The sequence below is a fragment of the Tupaia chinensis genome, unplaced genomic scaffold, assembly GCF_000334495.1.
Source record: "Tupaia chinensis unplaced genomic scaffold, TupChi_1.0 Scaffold000211_1, whole genome shotgun sequence".
NCBI classification, from domain to species: Eukaryota; Metazoa; Chordata; class Mammalia; order Scandentia; family Tupaiidae; genus Tupaia; species Tupaia belangeri.
The window spans coordinates 1,361,710-1,379,895 of NW_006159686.1; the positions used below are offsets into that span (position 1 = coordinate 1,361,710).

General features: G+C 58.7%; 1 protein-coding gene across 1 annotated transcript in view; it reads left to right on the forward strand.

Annotated features, from left to right (window-relative positions):
* Positions 1–18,186, forward strand: part of RIMBP2 (RIMS binding protein 2) — a 52,985-nt gene that overhangs the window by 10,998 nt on the left and 23,801 nt on the right. Inside the window, exons 5-11 of the mRNA XM_027771376.1 lie at positions 995–1,071; positions 2,626–2,735; positions 5,909–6,721; positions 11,085–11,236; positions 12,219–12,680; positions 14,980–15,126; positions 16,736–16,894. Coding sequence (XP_027627177.1) covers positions 995–1,071; positions 2,626–2,735; positions 5,909–6,721; positions 11,085–11,236; positions 12,219–12,680; positions 14,980–15,126; positions 16,736–16,894 — 1,920 coding nt within the window. The remainder of the gene's footprint in view (positions 1–994; positions 1,072–2,625; positions 2,736–5,908; positions 6,722–11,084; positions 11,237–12,218; positions 12,681–14,979; positions 15,127–16,735; positions 16,895–18,186) is intronic.

Genomic DNA, 18,186 nt, shown 5'->3' on the forward strand with positions numbered 1-18,186 from the left:
CCCTGGTCCCCCCTGGTCCCCCCTGCCTTCTGGTCCCCCCCTGATCCCCTGGGTTCTCTCTGCCTCCTGGGCCCCTTGTCCTTGGGTCCCCTTGGCCTCCGGGTCCCTGTGGAGTGGACAGTCCTTCCTGTCCTCCCCTTCCTCCTGGTGTCAGAGCAGTCTTGCTTGACCTCATCTGTGCCAGGGAGTGGCACCCCTCTCCCATGCAGCGGTGTTGGGGCGGGGCACGGGCATCAGCACGCCAGCGTTTGGAAGGTGAGAGGTGAGCTGCAGGGAGGGCATGGTAAGGCCATGTGACAACAGAGGGGCCTGAGAAGGTCGAGGACTCTCCCAGAGGGTCGTCGGCCCTCTGTGTCATGTGTTGATGCGAAGGGGCCGGGGTCCCAGCTTGCAGTGGTGCTGGGCGGGGACGCCCTGCTCTCTTGTCTGCGGGGAGTGGGGCAGTGGTGTGGCCTGCCCTGTCTGGAAGGACCTCTGGTCCGTGGAGAGCGTGCTGTGGGAGGGACAGAAGAGCCAGCCAGGCCCTGCCACTGCCGGCCCCAGCCCTAGCCTGTGAGAAGGGACCGCAGCCCCTCCCCGACCCCAGACCATGGTGACCTCCGAGCTCTGTGAGCAACAGCTGGACGGGAGGACACAGCCACCTCTCCCATGCAGCCCTCCCGGCACCGCACTCCGTGGTGGGAAAGGGGGTCCCCGTCCCAGGCTGAGTCCTGGGGACAGCTACGATCAGCATCTCTCGTTTCCCCCAGGCCCACCGAGGGTCTGCCCAGGACGCACCTGTCGTCTGGATTGGGAGCCTCCCACATCCCGCCTGGTCCAGGCTCTTCTGCGCGTCCCCTCGAGGGGCTGCCTTGTCTCTGGGCTCAGGCACGGGCTGAGGGCGGGGCTCCACGGTCCGGGGTACTGTCCGGAGTGCCCAGTCAGACTGTGAGGGTCGTCCCGGCGTCACGACCCGACTTCGTGCGGCAGCGCCCTGAGCCCCTGCCTTTCACAGATGGAGAATGAGCGGAACTCGAACCCCTGCAAGCAGAGCTACTCGGGGAAGGTCCGCCTGTGTGTGGCCCGCTACAGGTAAGGGCACTGCCCTGCACGTGCACGCGTGTGCCTGGCGGCGTGGGCTGGGGGCGCGTGTGAGCACATGGGGCCCCTCAGGCCCCGAGAGGAGGTGGGCGTGTGGGCCGGGCCGGGCCGGGCCAGGCCGACAGCGGGGTGCTGCAGGCAGTCAGGGTGGGACTGCACTCTGTGGGCTGCCACGGTAGACTGATGTGTTACTGCCACAGGTGTGACACGGTGACATCACCGTCATGCATGTAACAGCCACACCAGTCACACACGTGTCATGGTTACACTGCCACAGCTGTAACACTTACATGACGTGAGTGACACTGTTATGTCACTGTCGCACACGTGACACGGTTTTATCATATGTGTGACACAGCTGTCACCACCGTACACATACCATGGCTACATCACCGTGTAATGCTGTTTCCTCAGTGGCACACATATGACATGTGATGCCACTGTCATACATGTAACACAGTCCCACCACCGCCATGTGCGTAACACAGCTACACCACCACACGTGTAGCATGGCAACACCAACATCACACGTATGATGCACCATCACCATACACGTGACACTGTGACATCACTGCCGTGCATGGAACGTGGTTATGTCACAGCGATATCAGTCATACATGTAACGCTGTGATGGCACTGTCATGTGTCACATGGTTCCATCACTCTTACACGTAATGCTGCTCCGTCACCGGCATGTGTGGCACTGTCACGTCCTGTCGTGCACGTAACAGTTATGTTGCTGCCATACATGTGACGCCGTGATGTCACCGTCACGTGTGGCACTGTCGAGGCACCGTTACCTCTCAGTGGGCGGGCGGACAGGCTGTGGCCTGCCGTGTCTCGGCGGTGCATCAGGGCACTGAGGTCCGGCGCGGTGTGCCTTTGCGCGGAGGAGCCCACGTCTGGGCTGTTGCACACAGCAGCGGCCAAGGCGCATGCTCACGGTCATGGCGGCGTTGGGGGTGGCGCTGCTGACGTCGCCAGAAGGTGGATGTGGCGTCGTCTCAGCAGTCCCATAGCCGGATCCCGCATGCTGACCATGGTTCGAATCCTGGTCCAGGTGACTTGAGCACGCCAGCACGTGTGTGCCTGCACCCGCACTCTGACAGGTGGACACGGGGAGACGGTGCTGCAGCGTGCCCACACCCGCTGGAGGCGCCATCTGTCTCCGTCCGCATCTTGCCGTGCAGGCCACTCTGCTGACCGTCACGTGGGGACCAGCTTCATGGCGGGGGGCGTAGGACACTGCAGATGGCCAGGGGCTACGCTGCACTGTGAGCCCATCCCCAATCACGTGTGCACATGCACACACATGTCCACACGTGAATAACAGTGGGGTGGGGTGACTCGTCTTCACGTCTGCATAGGAACATGAACTGGGAAATGCGGCAGAGCCTGCGTCCCCTGGGAAGAGCTGCAGGCAGTGCCGTGTGCTGAGAGCCCCGGCCAGCTCGCTAGCCCTGCGCTGCCGCGTGGGTCGTCACCGCGCAGTGACCGAGGGCTCCGGGTGGTCTCCCGGACGCTAACGAAGCTGTGCTCCCCCAGCTATAACCCCTTCGATGGGCCGAACGAGAACCCGGAGGCCGAGCTGCCCCTCACGGCGGGGAAATACCTCTACGTCTACGGGGACATGGATGAGGACGGCTTCTACGAAGGTCTCTGCTCGGGCATGGCTGTGGGGGCAAAACTGGGCAGCGAACTAGCTCGTGCAGCATCCAGAGAGGCGAGTCGGGGTCCTGAGTTGCACCGGGGGCCCGGCCCACTGCTCTGACCCCTCTTCAGAGGTTCTGCGTCTCCCCACCTGATGCCAGGCAGGAAAGCTGACGGGGTTTCCCCCTTAGCGCGGGGTGACCTCTGCAGCTCAACCCCTGCTGTGTAACGTTGACCTCTGCAGGTGCCCTGGGCTGGTGCCCTGTTCTCTCCCAAGGCTGTCTCCTGCCCTCATGTCTCTGGCCTGGCCCCTGGGCTTCCCTCAGGCAGGGCTGGCACTCCTTCCAGGTGCCCTCCCATGAGAGTGGCTCTCAGGACCCACCGAGGGTGACCCTGCCAGCCCGAGGTCTGCTATTAACTGGGAGTCTGGTCTCGTGTCCTCCTGGTCACTCACTCCCCGTAGAACCCCCTGGGCTCTCAGGGCATCGTCAGGGTGAGGTCAGGCCACCTCGCCTGACAGCCAGGAGCGGGAGTCCTGTGGGTGAGTACCCACTTGCTTGGCCTGTCCGGGAGCAAAGCAGTGTGTGCACTCTGGTGCATGTCTTAGAGGTTTTCGCCTTAGTGTGTGTGCGCTCGCTGGAGAGCAGAGATAGTGAGAGGGAAGGTGAGATATCCCCCTGGGGGTTGGCCACGCCGCAGTCCCTTCTCCTTCATTCTCTTCCCAGGATCTTAGGCACATGCACGCACCTGGCATGCATTTCAAGCCACTGGGTCTGGGACTCGGACCACACTTGACCACGTGGGAGTCCAGTGACATAACTATTACGCGATCTGCCGGTCCCCAGTTTGGGTTCTTAGCGTAAGTGCATACAGTCTGCACCTAGGCACCCCTGATCGGCCCACAGTGTAGAAATCTGAGCCTAAGGCAATGGCTGGGAAGCCGACCTCCCTGAGACCTGACTCAGCGCAGGTGCAAGACTCAGGGTTGCATTGTTGGGTGACAGTGGGCAACTTATTTAACATCTCTGTGCCAGTTTCCCTAAGGTAGTAATAGAACTCATCTCACGGCATGGCCATGAGGATAAATGAGGTAATAACTACGAAGTACTTAAAACAGGATCTGGCACATAATAACTGCTCAGTAAATATTAGTTATCACCACCACCATCACCAGTGTCATCACCACCACCACCATCACATCACCACCACCACCATCACCGTCATCACTACCCTCATCACCACCACCACCACCGTTACTGTCATCACCATCATCACCACCATCACCATGACCATCATGATCACCACCACCATCACATCACCACCACCACCATCACCGTCATCACTACCCTCATCACCACCACCACCACCGTTACTGTCATCACCATCATCACCACCATCACCATGACCATCATGATCACCACCACCATCACATCACCACCACCACCATCACCGTCATCACTACCCTCATCACCACCACCACCACCGTTACTGTCATCACCATCATCACCACCATCACCATGACCATCATGATCACCACCACCATCACATCACCACCACCACCATCACCGTCATCACTACCCTCATCACCACCACCACCACCGTTACTGTCATCACCATCATCACCACCATCACCATGACCATCATGATCACCACCACCATCACATCACCACCACCACCATCACCGTCATCACTACCCTCATCACCACCACCACCACCGTTACTGTCATCACCATCATCACCACCATCACCATGACCATCATGATCACCACCACCATCACATCACCACCATTGTCATTATCACCACTACCACCACCATCACCACTATCACCCCACTCACTGCCATCATTACCACCACCACCCTCACTGCCATCATTACCACTGTCACCACCACCACCATCACCACTGCCATCATCATCAGTATCCTCACTGTCACCCCATCATCGTCAACACCGTCAGTGTCCTCACTGTCACCATCATCACACCACCACCATCAGTACTGTCACCACCATCATATCAGCATCACTGTCATCAGTATCCTCACTGTCACACCACCACCACTTCCACCACTGTCGTCATCACCATTACCATAACCATTGTCACCATCTCTCCATGTCAAAATGAGGATATTTTCAGAGTATCCTAGGACAAAGAATGCGCTCCCTGAAACCCACCCTCTAGTTGGCAGTCAGCAACAGAATGTGAGCCTGCATTTGGCCTGCCAGAACTCAGGACTGACTGAGTGGTCCGCGTGCCCGGCCCTGGGCCACGTCATAGAGCTCCCTCAGTGGGAGGGGCGTCTGTTGGGAGCAGAGTCCAGGTTCAGCACTTGGCAGTCCCTCTGAGTCCTGTGACCTCCATCGGCCCCTCTCTGCAGATGTGCTGTGACTCCATGGGGGACCTGCCCTTCCTGGTCTGGGCTGTGAGATGGCCCGAACTGCCTAATCTTTTAGCTTCTCTACACACTTCTGTTTTCCGGGCTTGGCTGCGGCAGAATTTGAATCCTGCGAAGGAAGGGCACGAAGTTAGATTGTTTTACACATCAACAAGGGGCTCCTGTCGCGTCCACCACGACCACAGAGCAAACTTGATTACTTTTCTTTCCTATAAACTTTTGGTCACTCAACCAACGGTCCTGATGCCAACTTGGTAGTTTTGCTTCACATCGAATGCCCTGGGAACCCACGAAAGTGGACCCAGTGTTTACAAGGGGAGGTATGGGGACAGAAACCACCTTTTAATTTCTGTTCATGTGATCACTTAATAAAAATAGTGGAAGGGTTTTACCTAGCCTCCACCACCACAGATCTGCCATGCTGGCTTCTCCTTCTAGCGGGCATTTGCTGGGTACCTGCCGTGTCCCTCTCAGGCTGGACCTTCTGTAGTCGGGAGGTTGCAGCCCCCCCTGCAGTGTCACCTGAGTAGGGTGGGGACGGCAGTAGAGCACGCAGGAGAGGAGTGACAGTTTGGGATGGGGATAGCTATCATATAGAAGCCAGCGCGGTGCCAGAGGGGCATAGCGGATGTTCTGTTAGGCAGCGGGCGTGGCTTTTGTCAAGAGCCGGGGTGCCCAGGACGCTCTGCTGCTTGGCCATTAGGTCCTGTCCGGGAAGTGCAGAGGATGCATGGGAGTGCAGGGCTCCCATGGGATGGTGGGGAACACCCTGTCTGTGTCCAGCAGGAGAGCTCCTAGACGGACAGCGGGGCTTGGTGCCCTCCAACTTCGTGGATTTTGTACAGGACAGTGAGTCGCGGCTGGCCAGCACGTTGGGGGATGAGCAGGATCAGAACTTCATTAACCATTCCGGCATCGGCTTAGAGGGGGAGAGCATTCTCGACCTCCACTCCCCCACTCACGTGGACTCGGGCATTACCGACAACGGGGCGGGGACGCTGGACATGAACATTGACGACATTGGAGAAGACATCGTGCCTTACCCTAGAAAAATCACCCTTATCAAACAACTTGCCAAAAGTGTCATTGTGGGCTGGGAACCCCCGGCAGTGCCACCGGGGTGGGGGACCGTGAGCAGCTACAACGTCCTGGTGGACAAGGAGACGCGCATGAGCCTCACTCTGGGCAGTAGGACCAAGGCGCTGATCGAGAAGCTCAACATGGCGGCCTGCACCTACCGCATCTCCGTGCAGTGCATGACCAGCAGGGGGAGCTCAGATGAGCTGCAGTGCACGCTGCTGGTGGGCAAGGACGTGGTGGTGGCCCCCTCGCACCTGCGGGTGGACAACATCACGCAGATCTCCGCCCAGCTCTCCTGGCTGCCCACCAACAGCAACTACAGCCACGTCATCTTCCTCAATGAGGAGGAGTTCGACATCGTCAAGGCTGCGAGGTACAAGTACCAGTTCTTCAACCTCAGGCCCAACATGGCGTACAAGGTGAAGGTTCTGGCCAAGCCCCACCAGATGCCATGGCAGCTCCCTCTGGAGCAAAGGGAGAAGAAGGAAGCCTTTGTGGAGTTCTCGACACTGCCTGCAGGTGAGCCGTGGCCTTCCAGGGGCCTGGGGAGAGGTCCCCAGGGTGGCACCTGAATGGGACAGGTGGGGGAGTGGGCAGGGAGAGTGGCACCAGCGCCGTCCTGTGTGTGTTCGAGAGAGGGCACTTGGGTCCTGTTAGGGCCACGCTGCTGGGAATACCTCCTTCGGCACACGCATCGGCCAGATGCTCCCCCTGTGAAAGATGGGGAGAGCGTGCTGCTGCGAGCGTGCCTTCCGTGTCACACTCCCTCTGAGACCCGGGCCTATCTAGACAGTAGCAGGTGGCACCCACATGCCTAGCAGAGCTCTTCCTTCCTTTCATTCTTCCTCCTTCCTCCCCCACCTTCCTTCTTAATAAGCACACAAAGACGGATTGTATAAAAGGTGTGGAACTCCGCTATGGAAGCCACCCTGCATGCTCAGCTGTGGACTGGGGAGAGTGCTCCCGTCCCATTGCACACCCGTGGGCATCACAGAGAGGGAACCAGGTGTGGAAGCCTGGCAGACTCCTCCTCCCGTCCGTCCGGACCCTAGTATGGCCAGGTCAATGGGCAGCTGTTGACTCCAGCTTCTGTCTAGAATGTCTGTCGTGCTGGGCGCATGTGCGGGCCATCCTTCCGAACATGGGCTCGGAGCTGGAATCCCTGGACGAAGGCAGCCTCCCAGAGCACAGCCGTTCCCACAAACACACGGAAAGGCACGGCTTGTCTCCTCTGCGGCCTTTCTCAGTCGTGACCACACAGGGCCTCCGGCTCCATCTTGCTTTTTGCATATCACTTGTCCTGTCTTTTCTTTTTCCTTTTTGTTCCTTGACTTCTTTTAGGCTGACTGAGTCCTTTTTTTTTTTTTTTTTTCCTACTTTCTTTATAGGCTTTTTGTGGGAATAACATATTGTCTTACTATTTGGGAGACTGCTGTAGAGAGCACAGCGTGCATACTTAGCGTATTACAATTGACCTGTGTGTCGATGAAATGACTTACTGGGAGGCAGGCCCAACCTTACGATTCCATTTGCGCACCTTTGTTTTGCTATTGTGTGATATATTGTGCTTTTCTGTATTTTACAAGCCACTCACTGTGCTATTTTTAAAATTTAAATACTTGTTTTCGTTTGAAGAATTGGAGAAGTAGTCTTTCAAGTTTTCCAATATACTCAGAGTTCTCACAGATCCTTTGCATCCCTTATTTTGGATTTAGTGTCTTTTCCTTTTGGCTATAAAGTTTCCTTAAATATGCTTTTTTTTTTTTTTTTGAGAGATTTTCGCTATAAGTTGCGTGCGCTCGCCAGACAGACAGAGAGAGACATAGAGACAGAAAGCGAGACATCACCCCCGAGGGAAGATGGTCATGTTGCAATCCCTTCTCCTCCATTCTCCTCTCGGGATCTTGGGCATGCACGACCATGCGCCCGGCGTGAGTTTTAAGCCACCGGGTCCGGGACGTGAACCGCAGTCAACTACGTGGGAGTCCAGCGACATAGCCATTACGCTAACTGCTGGTTCCCCTTAAATATGCCTTTGTTTATCTGAAATAACTCATCATTTCGCTTTCATTTAAAAACTTATTTGTCCGGACTAGACCTTTTTTCCTTCCACAGGGCTGTGAAAACACCGTTCCACTTTCCGCTGGCCTTCATTGTTTCCATAGTGAGTCTGCTGTCACCCGCGGAGCCCTCCGGCGGCTTTCAAGGCTTTTTTCTTGTCTTTTCTGTTTGGTGTTTAATGGTTTGACTTTAATATGCCTGTGCACATTTTGTTTTATTGATCCCATCTGGAAATTTGCCGTGCTCCGTCGATCTTCGGTGGTAGTTTTCCATACGTTTCAAGGTTATCTCCACATGCTTTTCTGCTTGTTCTGTCTTCTCCTGAGACTCGCTGTGTGTAAGTCAGGCCACATGCTCTTGTGTTCAGCCGTGCCTGATGACAGCCGTTTCATTCCCACCCTGTATGCTGGGTGGGGGCTTCTGCTCATCTGCTTCAAGTTTATTGATTCTTTCCTTTGCTAGAAAAAACAGCAAATGATTTTCTTAAAAAGTTTAGCTATTGTGTTTTTCTGTTCTAGGACTCTTATTTTATTTCATTTTATTAAGTTTTCTTACTGTTCTTTCCATTCCTCAACTTTTCACCCATCACATCCGTCTTTTTCTGTATGTTCTTAACCTAATTATAAAAATTATCTTGAAGATTTTTGTTTTGCTATTTCCAATATCTGGGTCATCGGTGGGGCTGCTTCTGTTGTTCTTCTTTAGATTGTGCATGACATTTTCTCTCTCTCTTTCTCTTTCCTTCCTTCCTTCCTTCTTTTAAATTTGCCAGAGCGTGCATGTGCTCATGGGGTGGGAGGGAGAGAAGGCATCCCTCTCGGGGAATGGTCACACCACAGTCTCTTCTCCTCCATTCAGGATTTTGGGTGCACGTGCATTAATGTGTTTTTCAAGCTACCGGGTCCAGGACACAAAGCGCACAGTCGGCCACATGGGACCCACCACCTTAACCGCCATGCCACTGGCTGGCCCCACATTTCCTCATATTTTTGTCGAATGATTTTCACCATATTCTGGACATGGTAGATTGCACATTGTAGACACTGGATTATGTTATTTTACCAGGAGCTTAGGGGTTTGGAGTCCTCTGGTATCTCTGGGGATCCTGCAGGTCAGAGCCATGGTGGACATTATTTTCCTGGCTGGCAATGAAACTATTTACAGCACAGGTCCTACTGCTTGTTTTTGACACTATCTGGATGAACGTATTTCATTTCTGCCCACTGTGGCCTCTAGGCCTGCAAAGTGGCCCCAGCCTTGGGTCCCAGTGGAAAGCTCAGGCCCCTCTACTCCGGCGGACTTGACCTCTCCTTTTTCCCTAGTGTGGAGCCGCTGTCTTGATATGCGTTCATTCTCTGCCTTCCCAGTGGTGCCCCTGCGTGTTGCTTGGGGTCTTGGCTGACTTGCACGTGTACAGTTTAGCAAGCACCTGATAATTTGACCGGTGCCTTTGGGTACCCTGCCATAGTGGCTCCCTCCTCTTGGAGGCCTCTCTCCTAAATGCCCACCTGCTCCGTTGGCCATGAAGGCTGGTCTCTAACCCTGCAGTCTAGCAAGCAGCACTTCTGCTTGGGTATGCGAGCTGGCCAGCACCCTCAGGAAAAGGCCTCATGGCTGGCATTCACCCTGCGTGTTTCCTGCCACTCAAGGTTCAGGTCGTGTCTCTGTCTCCGAGCACAGGGCAGGTGTCAGTGAGAGACCTTCGGATTCAATTGAAGTCCTTCTCTCTGCCACGAGGCATGTGCTGCTGTTGTCACTGTGAGGCTGCTCATCAAGCAGAGGAGGGCGGCCTGGCTCTGACGAGCAGTGCTGGCTCTTTCCATCTTGTGAGCACCACTGAGTCACGAGGACAGGGCCTTGAGGAGCTTAGGGACGCGGAGCCCTGTGGTGTCTCTGAGGACCCTGCAGGTCAGAGCCATGGTGATCTGGCCTAGGGTCCCCAGAGGTCTTCCGTGGAGTCCCAGGGAGCGGGGACAGACTGCGCTCCAGGTTTATGGAGCTGGCGGAGTTTAGGCAGGATGGGCCATCCAGAGCCAGGGGTCAACCTGATCTAGCAACCCCTAGTCTGGGGGTCTGGTGGGTGTATCCCAGCACCAGCTCCCACAGCATGAGAGGTCCCCACACAAAGGATGAGTCCGTCGCCTCTGACCCGAGGTCTTTCACGGGACGGGGAGCAGCCTGATGCGCTCAGGCCCAGAGAGCAGGAGTGCCAGTAGCGAGTACACACACTGCAGGGCGTGCTGATGCGTGCCGCGAGCTGGCCCGGTGTCTGGCCCACCTGTGCAGAGGTTAACTGCGGACCATGGCAGCTGTGAGACACTGGCTTCTCGGTCGTCCGCCCTGGTGAGAGTAAGTGCTCACGTCTGTCACAATCGGATATGGTATTTCTTCTTTTTAAATGCTGTTACTTTTTATTTACACTTAGTCACCACACACCTTTACAGTGTAAGCATGGCTTTTCCCAGCACGAGTAGGTGCGTCTTAGTCAGCAGACAACGCCTCCGTTTTGTAGCTAGCGAATGTTTTCTTTGTTTTGTTCCCCGATTCCTGGGTCAGGGGGTTCTGTCCAGGCACCCGGAGTGCAGGGGAGGAGGCGACTCCACAGACAGGATGCTGGGTTTGAGGAGGGTGGAGGACGCTGGATTTGCGGACGTGCCTCCCAGAGACTGCCCACCATCCGCTGGTTCTGCTTTCTGAACTTCCACCTTTGCCTTCTGTCTGTTGCCCATGGCTTTAACAGACGCTCTGGTTTCCAGGTGAGATGCAGAGTACAGGGAGCCCACCTGCTTGCTGCCCTGACCGTTCGTTCGTCCCTTCCTAGGCCCTCCAGCCCCACCACAAGACGTCCTTGTCCAAGCCGGGGCAGCCCCGGCCACTGTCCAGGTCTCCTGGAAACCCCCCACGCTGACTCCCACCGGGCTGTCCAATGGAGCCAACGTCACCGGCTACGGCGTGTACGCCCAGGGGCAGAGAGTGAGTCTTTGGGGGAAGTGTCAGGCTCTGAGGCTGCAGGGACCGACCCGGTGTCTGCTCAGGGGAGGGGGATGGCCTGCTCTTCCAAGGACATCTTTGGAAGCATCTTCAGCCCCTAGGATTCCAGCACTTACTAGATGCCCCCACACCCTACCCTGGTCTAAGTGCCCAGGGTGCCCGTTCCTTCCTGGTCCCTGTCCCATCTCCTGCATTCTCTCTACTGCACCTCTCGCTGAGTACCTGCCTGCTCTGGGACTTTCTGCCCCCAGTATCAGGGCTGCTCAGTGACCGGCTCACTGAGGCAGCTGGGGCTTGGGGCGACTCCCAAGACCCAAGGCGACTTCTGGGAAAGACGCAGGCGGGCAGGCTAACAGGGACCAGCCTTGCCTCCAGGACAAGGGAGAGGCCTAATGCCTTGAGGGGACCGGCCTGCAGAGCCGCCCCGTCCTTGTGCGTGACCAGAGACTTCTGCTCCATCCCCACTGCCTCCCCCACCCAGCCTCAGGAGCATGGGCGGTGGGAAGACAGGTAGGGTGACGTGTGTCCAGGATGCCTCACTGTCTGCGAGCTCCTTCTCAGGCCTGCAGCACCTCAGCCCTCCATGTGGAGCCCCACGGCAGAACCGGCCCCTGCAGAGAGGCTACAGCCCTGCCCTCTGCAGGCCGGGGACCTCCGGCCTCTGCCCAGACCCCTTCCTGTTCTCCAGCCTTGCACGTCACAGTTCAGCCTCTGTGAGGCCCCTGCAGTGATGGCCGAGTCAGGACAGGAGAGGACACAGGGCCCGCTCCGTCACATCACCCGAGATCTGGAGCTGACCAGGCCCGGGCTCTGCAGCCCTCCTGCCCCTACCACGCAGGCCTGCTTCACTCCCGGTGGGGCGGGTGGTCTCGGCCGGGTGTCCACGGTCCCGACCCCTGGCCGAGTCGGGGACTGGCCGGCCCCCATCCAGTGTGGGGACGGCGTCAGCTGGTGTCCTCTGCAGGTGGCCGAAGTCATCTTCCCCACGGCGGACAGCACAGCTGTGGAGCTTGTGCGGCTGCGGAGCCTGGAGGCCAAAGTGGTGACCGTGCGGACCTTCTCCCTGCAGGGCGAGTCTGTGGACTCTCCCGCGGCTGCTGTCCCCCTCGACCTCCTGGTGCCTCCGACCCCCCACCTGAGAACTCCCATACCCAAGCCATTAGCAAGTGCCGGCGCCCCCGATACCAAAGATGAACACTTGGGTCCCCATAGCAGGCCGGATGAACCCTGGGAGCAGGGCCGGGCACCTGTCCCAGTCCCCGCACACGGACACACGCTGCAGCCACCCAGCCTGCAGGATGGGCCAGGGAGAAGGTCGCCCTCACCCAGCCGCATCCTGCCACAGCCGCAGGGGGCCCCGGTCTCCACCTCCGTCGCGAAGGCCATGGCCCGGGAGGCTGCACAGAGGGTGGCCGAGAGCAGCAGGGTAAGGTCCCCTCAGCCAGCTCAGTGGGCACAGGCGTCCCGCCATCCCTGCGGAGAACGGCTCCCAGTGCTCGCTGCACCCCCTGCTAGACTCGGGGAGAGGATGCCCAGTGTCCCTCACTGTCCCCAATGCTCTGCTGACCCTGACCCAACAGCAAGTGCCTTTGTCCTGTGAACACGTAGCTAGCAGGCTCCTAGCCTGCCTGGCCTGAAACGTGGGCTGTAAGACCACAGAGCTGGCTTCAGTGTCATCCAGGGCTCAGAGTAGCCACCAAGGTCAGCCTAGGGGCACTTGGTGGGCTTGCTCCTTTAGCGCTGGTGTGCAGAGATGTGCAGGTGCATGCGTTGGCACGCTGTGGACAGCACGTGGCTGTCCTCCCTGATGTGCACACAGAGCACACACACAGCCACACAGACGTGTACGCACGTAGATGCACACTTATAGCTAAGTCCGTAGGTACACGCGTAGCTACGCAGACAAGACCGTGGCTGTGCATGCAGCGCACGTGTACATGCATGGCCAGATTTGCAGACGTTACGTGCGAGTGTGCAGACGTGCAGAGATGGGCCTCGGCAGTGCAGTGCAGATGCACATGTGGACACACGCACACAGATGTGCGTGCACACCCAGATGTTACGTGAGTGTGCAGACGTTCGCGCACACACACACACACAGATGTGCATGCACACCCAGACGTTATGTGTGAGTGTGCAGACGTGCGCACACACACACACACACAGATGTGCATGCACACCCAGACGTTATGTGTGAGTGTGCAGACGTGCGCACACACACACACACACAGATGTGCATGCACACCCAGACGTTATGTGTGAGTGTGCAGACGTGCGCACACACACACACACACAGATGTGCATGCACACCCAGACGTTATGTGTGAGTGTGCAGACGTGCGCACACACACACACACACAGATGTGCATGCACACCCAGACGTTATGTGTGAGTGTGCAGACGTGCGCACACACACACACACACAGATGTGCATGCACACCCAGACGTTATGTGTGAGTGTGCAGACGTGCGCACACACACACACACACAGATGTGCATGCACACCCAGACGTTATGTGTGAGTGTGCAGACGTGCGCACACACACACACACACAGATGTGCATGCACACCCAGACGTTATGTGTGAGTGTGCAGACGTGCGCACACACACACACACACAGATGTGCATGCACACCCAGACGTTATGTGTGAGTGTGCAGACGTGCGCACACACACACACACACAGATGTGCATGCACACCCAGACGTTATGTGTGAGTGTGCAGACGTGCGCACACACACACACACACAGATGTGCATGCACACCCAGACGTTATGTGTGAGTGTGCAGACGTGCGCACACACACACACACACAGATGTGCATGCACACCCAGACGTTATGTGTGAGTGTGCAGACGTGCGCACACACACACACACACAGATGTGCATGCACACCCAGACGTTATGTGTGAGTGTGCAGACGTGCGCACACACACACACACACAGATGTGCATGCACACCCAGACGTTATGTGTGAGTGTGCAGACGTGCGCACACACACACACACACAGATGTGCATGCACACCCAGACGTTATGTGTGAGTGTGCAGACGTGCGCACACACACACACACACAGATGTGCATGCACACCCAGACGTTATGTGTGAGTGTGCAGACGTGCGCACACACACACAGATGTGCACGTACACCCAGATGTGCATGTCTGTGCGTGCCGTGTTGGTGCGTCTGTGGTGGCCATGATGGCAACTGTGCGCGGTCTGTGAGAGTGGAGCCTATCCTAGCTCAGCTCCTGCAGGCTGGCCGGGTGGGCAGGCGTGGGAGGGCACAGCCCGGACACCCGTTCCCTCAGCCCCACCTCCGGAGGCCCCAACGTGGCCACCTGGGGACCAGATGGAGACTTGGTCTCGGAGGGGACAGGCGCCTCAGAGACCTCAGGGCACACACACGGCACTGTCCGAGGAAGCGCTCACAGGTCACAAGTGTGCACGTGGGCGTCAGCACGCCCATGGCTCGAGGGTCCCGGGCTGTGGGCTGTTTGGGTTGTGGACGGGCCGTGTTCCGGACGGCACAGGACACTGGGAAACGGCCTCCCACCAGGGTCAGGGAGAGGGTCTGCAGCTGAGGTGGGCGCCCCCCGCCTCGGACAGTGCCAGGTCTCTGGGGTGTGCTTTCTGCCGGGGCCGGTCTTGCCGTTAAGGAGGGGGCGCTGCCTGTGGGGCTCTCATATCGCTCTAGCTCATCCCTTGTTTCCTGTCTCTCCTAAGTTAGAGAAAAGGAGTCTCTTCCTTGAGCGGGGCAGCATGGGGCAGTATGCCAACTCGGACGAGGAGGATGGCTACGGCTCCCCGGATGTCCACAGGAGAGGGACCTCGGTGGACGAATTCCTGCGAGGGTCGGAGCTGGGCAAGCCGGTGAGTGCCAGTGCGGCAGTGGCTTCCGCTGGGCACCTGCGAGCTCAGAGAGGCAGCGCCACCTGCCCACGTCAGTCCCGGGAGCCTTCTGGGCTGGCGGGCGCTCATACTCCGCAGTGCCTGCCCCCCCCACTGCACTCAGGCCAAGCTCACAGATGTGGTGTAAGGCTGCCCCCGTGCTCTGCTCCGCTACGTGGTCATGGGGCAGCTCTGTAGGTCAGGCGCGGGCAAGGCCGCAGGTCACCACCTGATCCCAAGTCCCCACTCGTCTGGTCACGTCAACTGTGGCTGCCGATGTGCGTTGGGCACCGCGTGCCGGGCTCGGGGGAGGCAAAGGTGCAGTACCCTGTGAGGCTGGCCCGCACGAGGTTTCGAGTTTGCAGCCAGAGACCCCTGAGGACAGGGTGCTGTGCCCACGGCGTGGGGCTGGTGGCTGAGGTGGGTGGTGGCACGAACTAGGACTCACTGCACCTGGAGGGCTTGCGCATCTCCAGAAGGTTAGTCGTTGAGACTGGAGGGCCCTTGAGTTCACTGCCTTGCCACCTGCTGGCCAGGTGAGGAGGCCGTCCTTGATGGGCACCACATAGCGGAGCGACCTGTGGGTGTGTGACACTCGCAAGTCGGCGTGCAGCGGCCCGCGCCGCAGTGCCTGGCTGTAAACATGGCTGCTGAACAGAGGCCCCCCCGCCGTGGCTGCAGGCCATGGCGGGGTTGTGTCACGGCCACCACCCTCCGCCTTCTCTGCGAGCCATCCCCCATCTGCCCAATCCCCATCTATTGTGAGGGGCCGGGTTGGGCTCAGAGTAAACACATCCCACGTGAGGCCCACGTCCTGCCCAGACCACACTGCCCGCTGATGTCTGTGTCTGAGTGTGGATTCTGGACTAGATGGTCTTTAACATTTTTAAAATTAAATTTTAGATTTTGTTTTTTACCATAGAGTGCATGTGTTTGCCAGAGAGAGCAAGCGAGGTAGAGGAGAGGGAAAGTGAGAGATCACCCCTGGCCACGCTGCAACGCCCTCTCTGTTTGGGGGGTTTAGGCGTGCATGCACATGTGCCTGGCGGACTTTTCCAGCTGGGTCCAGGACTTGATAAGGAGTTGGCCATGCGGGGTCCAGTGCCTTACCCCCCGCTGGCCTCTACACGGGGATGTTTGGAACGAGCACCTTTCCAGGTGTACGTACACCGCTGCATGGTGCCAGACCCATGTGCACACGGGCCTCTGCCCCTGCTGCCACCCGAGTTCACGGCCCGTGCCGTGAGACTACGCAGCCAGTAAGTTGGAGAAGCCGGAGGCGCCTGGGAAGGGGCATCTTGCCCGCGTGTCTTACAAATCCGTGGGTCTTGGGCAGAGTCCAGGTGTTCCCCTGCCTTTCGGGCACGGGAGACCTGTGCTGGCCTGTCTGCACGTCCCAGCTCCACACGTGGCTGGGTGGTGCGTGTTCTGCCCAGGCCTCCTGCCCGCACCGCTGACGTGAGTGGCACACACACTTCTCCGCGTCAGCACAGATGGCAAAGGGGCTGAGCAGGGGCTGCCCGGGCAGCCCGAGGGTGCCACGTGGGGCTGAGAGGCCGTCTCCAGCAGCTTCCTCGTCTCCTGGCCGCAGCCCCACTGTTGCCACGGAGACGAGTACCACACAGAGAGCAGCCGGGGCTCCGACCTTTCCGACATCATGGAGGAGGACGAGGAGGAGCTCTACTCCGAGATGCAGCTGGAGGACGGCGGGCGGAGGCGGCCCAGCGGCACGTCCCACAGCGCCCTGAAGGTCAGTGTCCAGGGAGGGCCTGGTACCCTCACCCCTGCCTCTTGGCCAGGCCGTCGGGGCTCTGGCAGGCCTCGCCCTGCAGCCGTGCCCACGGATTTAGACTCGCCTTCCTCACTGGCCTCTGCTTCAGAATTAGCCGCACTGCTGCCCCACTCGCTGTGGTCTGGGGGAGTCTGGGGCTCCACTTGGCGCCCCCTGGTGTGCTCCCAGCACTGTGTTGGGAATCAGGCTGGAGGCATAGAACAGGGCACGACCCACCCCGGCCTCGGTGCTCTCGCGAGCAGGTTGGCAGCGTGGAGGGCCCAAGCTCGTCCTCGGGGGCGGTTGAGGTGAGGCCTGCTAGAGCCACGTGGTGAGGCCAGAGGGGGGTACACTATAGGTTGTCCTGGGGGTCCAGCCACACCCACCCTGGAGGGCAGTTAGAGGCCCCCAGGGCCTGCTCAGACCACCTCCCACCCAAGACCCAGGCACCCTCTACGCCCGCCTGTGGCCGAGGCCATCAGGGAGGGGCTCCATGGAGGCCACGTCATGGCAGTTGAGCTCGAGGCTCCCCTGAGTGGCACCCCAGGGGACGGTGTCCTCCGCCCTTGCCGTGGGGAGGTGTTTGCCGCCACTGCTGCTGGCCTGCTGTGGGTCCAGGCTCCTGCACGAGCTGTTACCGCGCCCCACCCCTGCCCGGGGCCTCAGAGGGTGTGAGGGTCACACGATGGGGCAGGCCTTGGGAGAAGGTGAGGGAAGCGCCCAGCACAGCGAAGGCTGGGCACCAAGTGTGCATTTCGAACCGTGGGCAGAAGGCAGCCTCCAAACCTGCCGCCACGCGGTGCCTGCCTGTGCTGTCAGGACACTGTTCTTCAGCACAGGCCTCGGCAGGCTGGGCGTGCTGCTGCCACAGACATGCCAGGCCCTGTGCACACCCTGCATGGCCTGCCCGGCTCGCTCTTCCTGGGCTCCCAGTGACCCGAGGGACAGGAAGCATACTGGTCCTCCCTGTGGCGTCCAGGCTGAGCCCCGTAACCCCCCCATGCCCCCAGACCCAGAGCTCCCTGAGCGTGCCTGGGTGGAGCCAGCAAGGCACGCACCTGTTCCGAGCCTTTGCGGCCCTGGTCCTTGGGCCGGTGGATGGGGAGGCTGCTGACAGGGAGGGCCATGCGGAGGGCAAGCCATCAGAAAGCCGGAGGGTCGAGGCCCATGTCCCTGCCTCTTAGAACCCGCGAGGCAGGTTGTAGGCGTGAAGTGGGGTGGCTGTGGTAGCCACTTCACTGCCCCGCACTGCTCTCCGTGGTAGAGCAAGG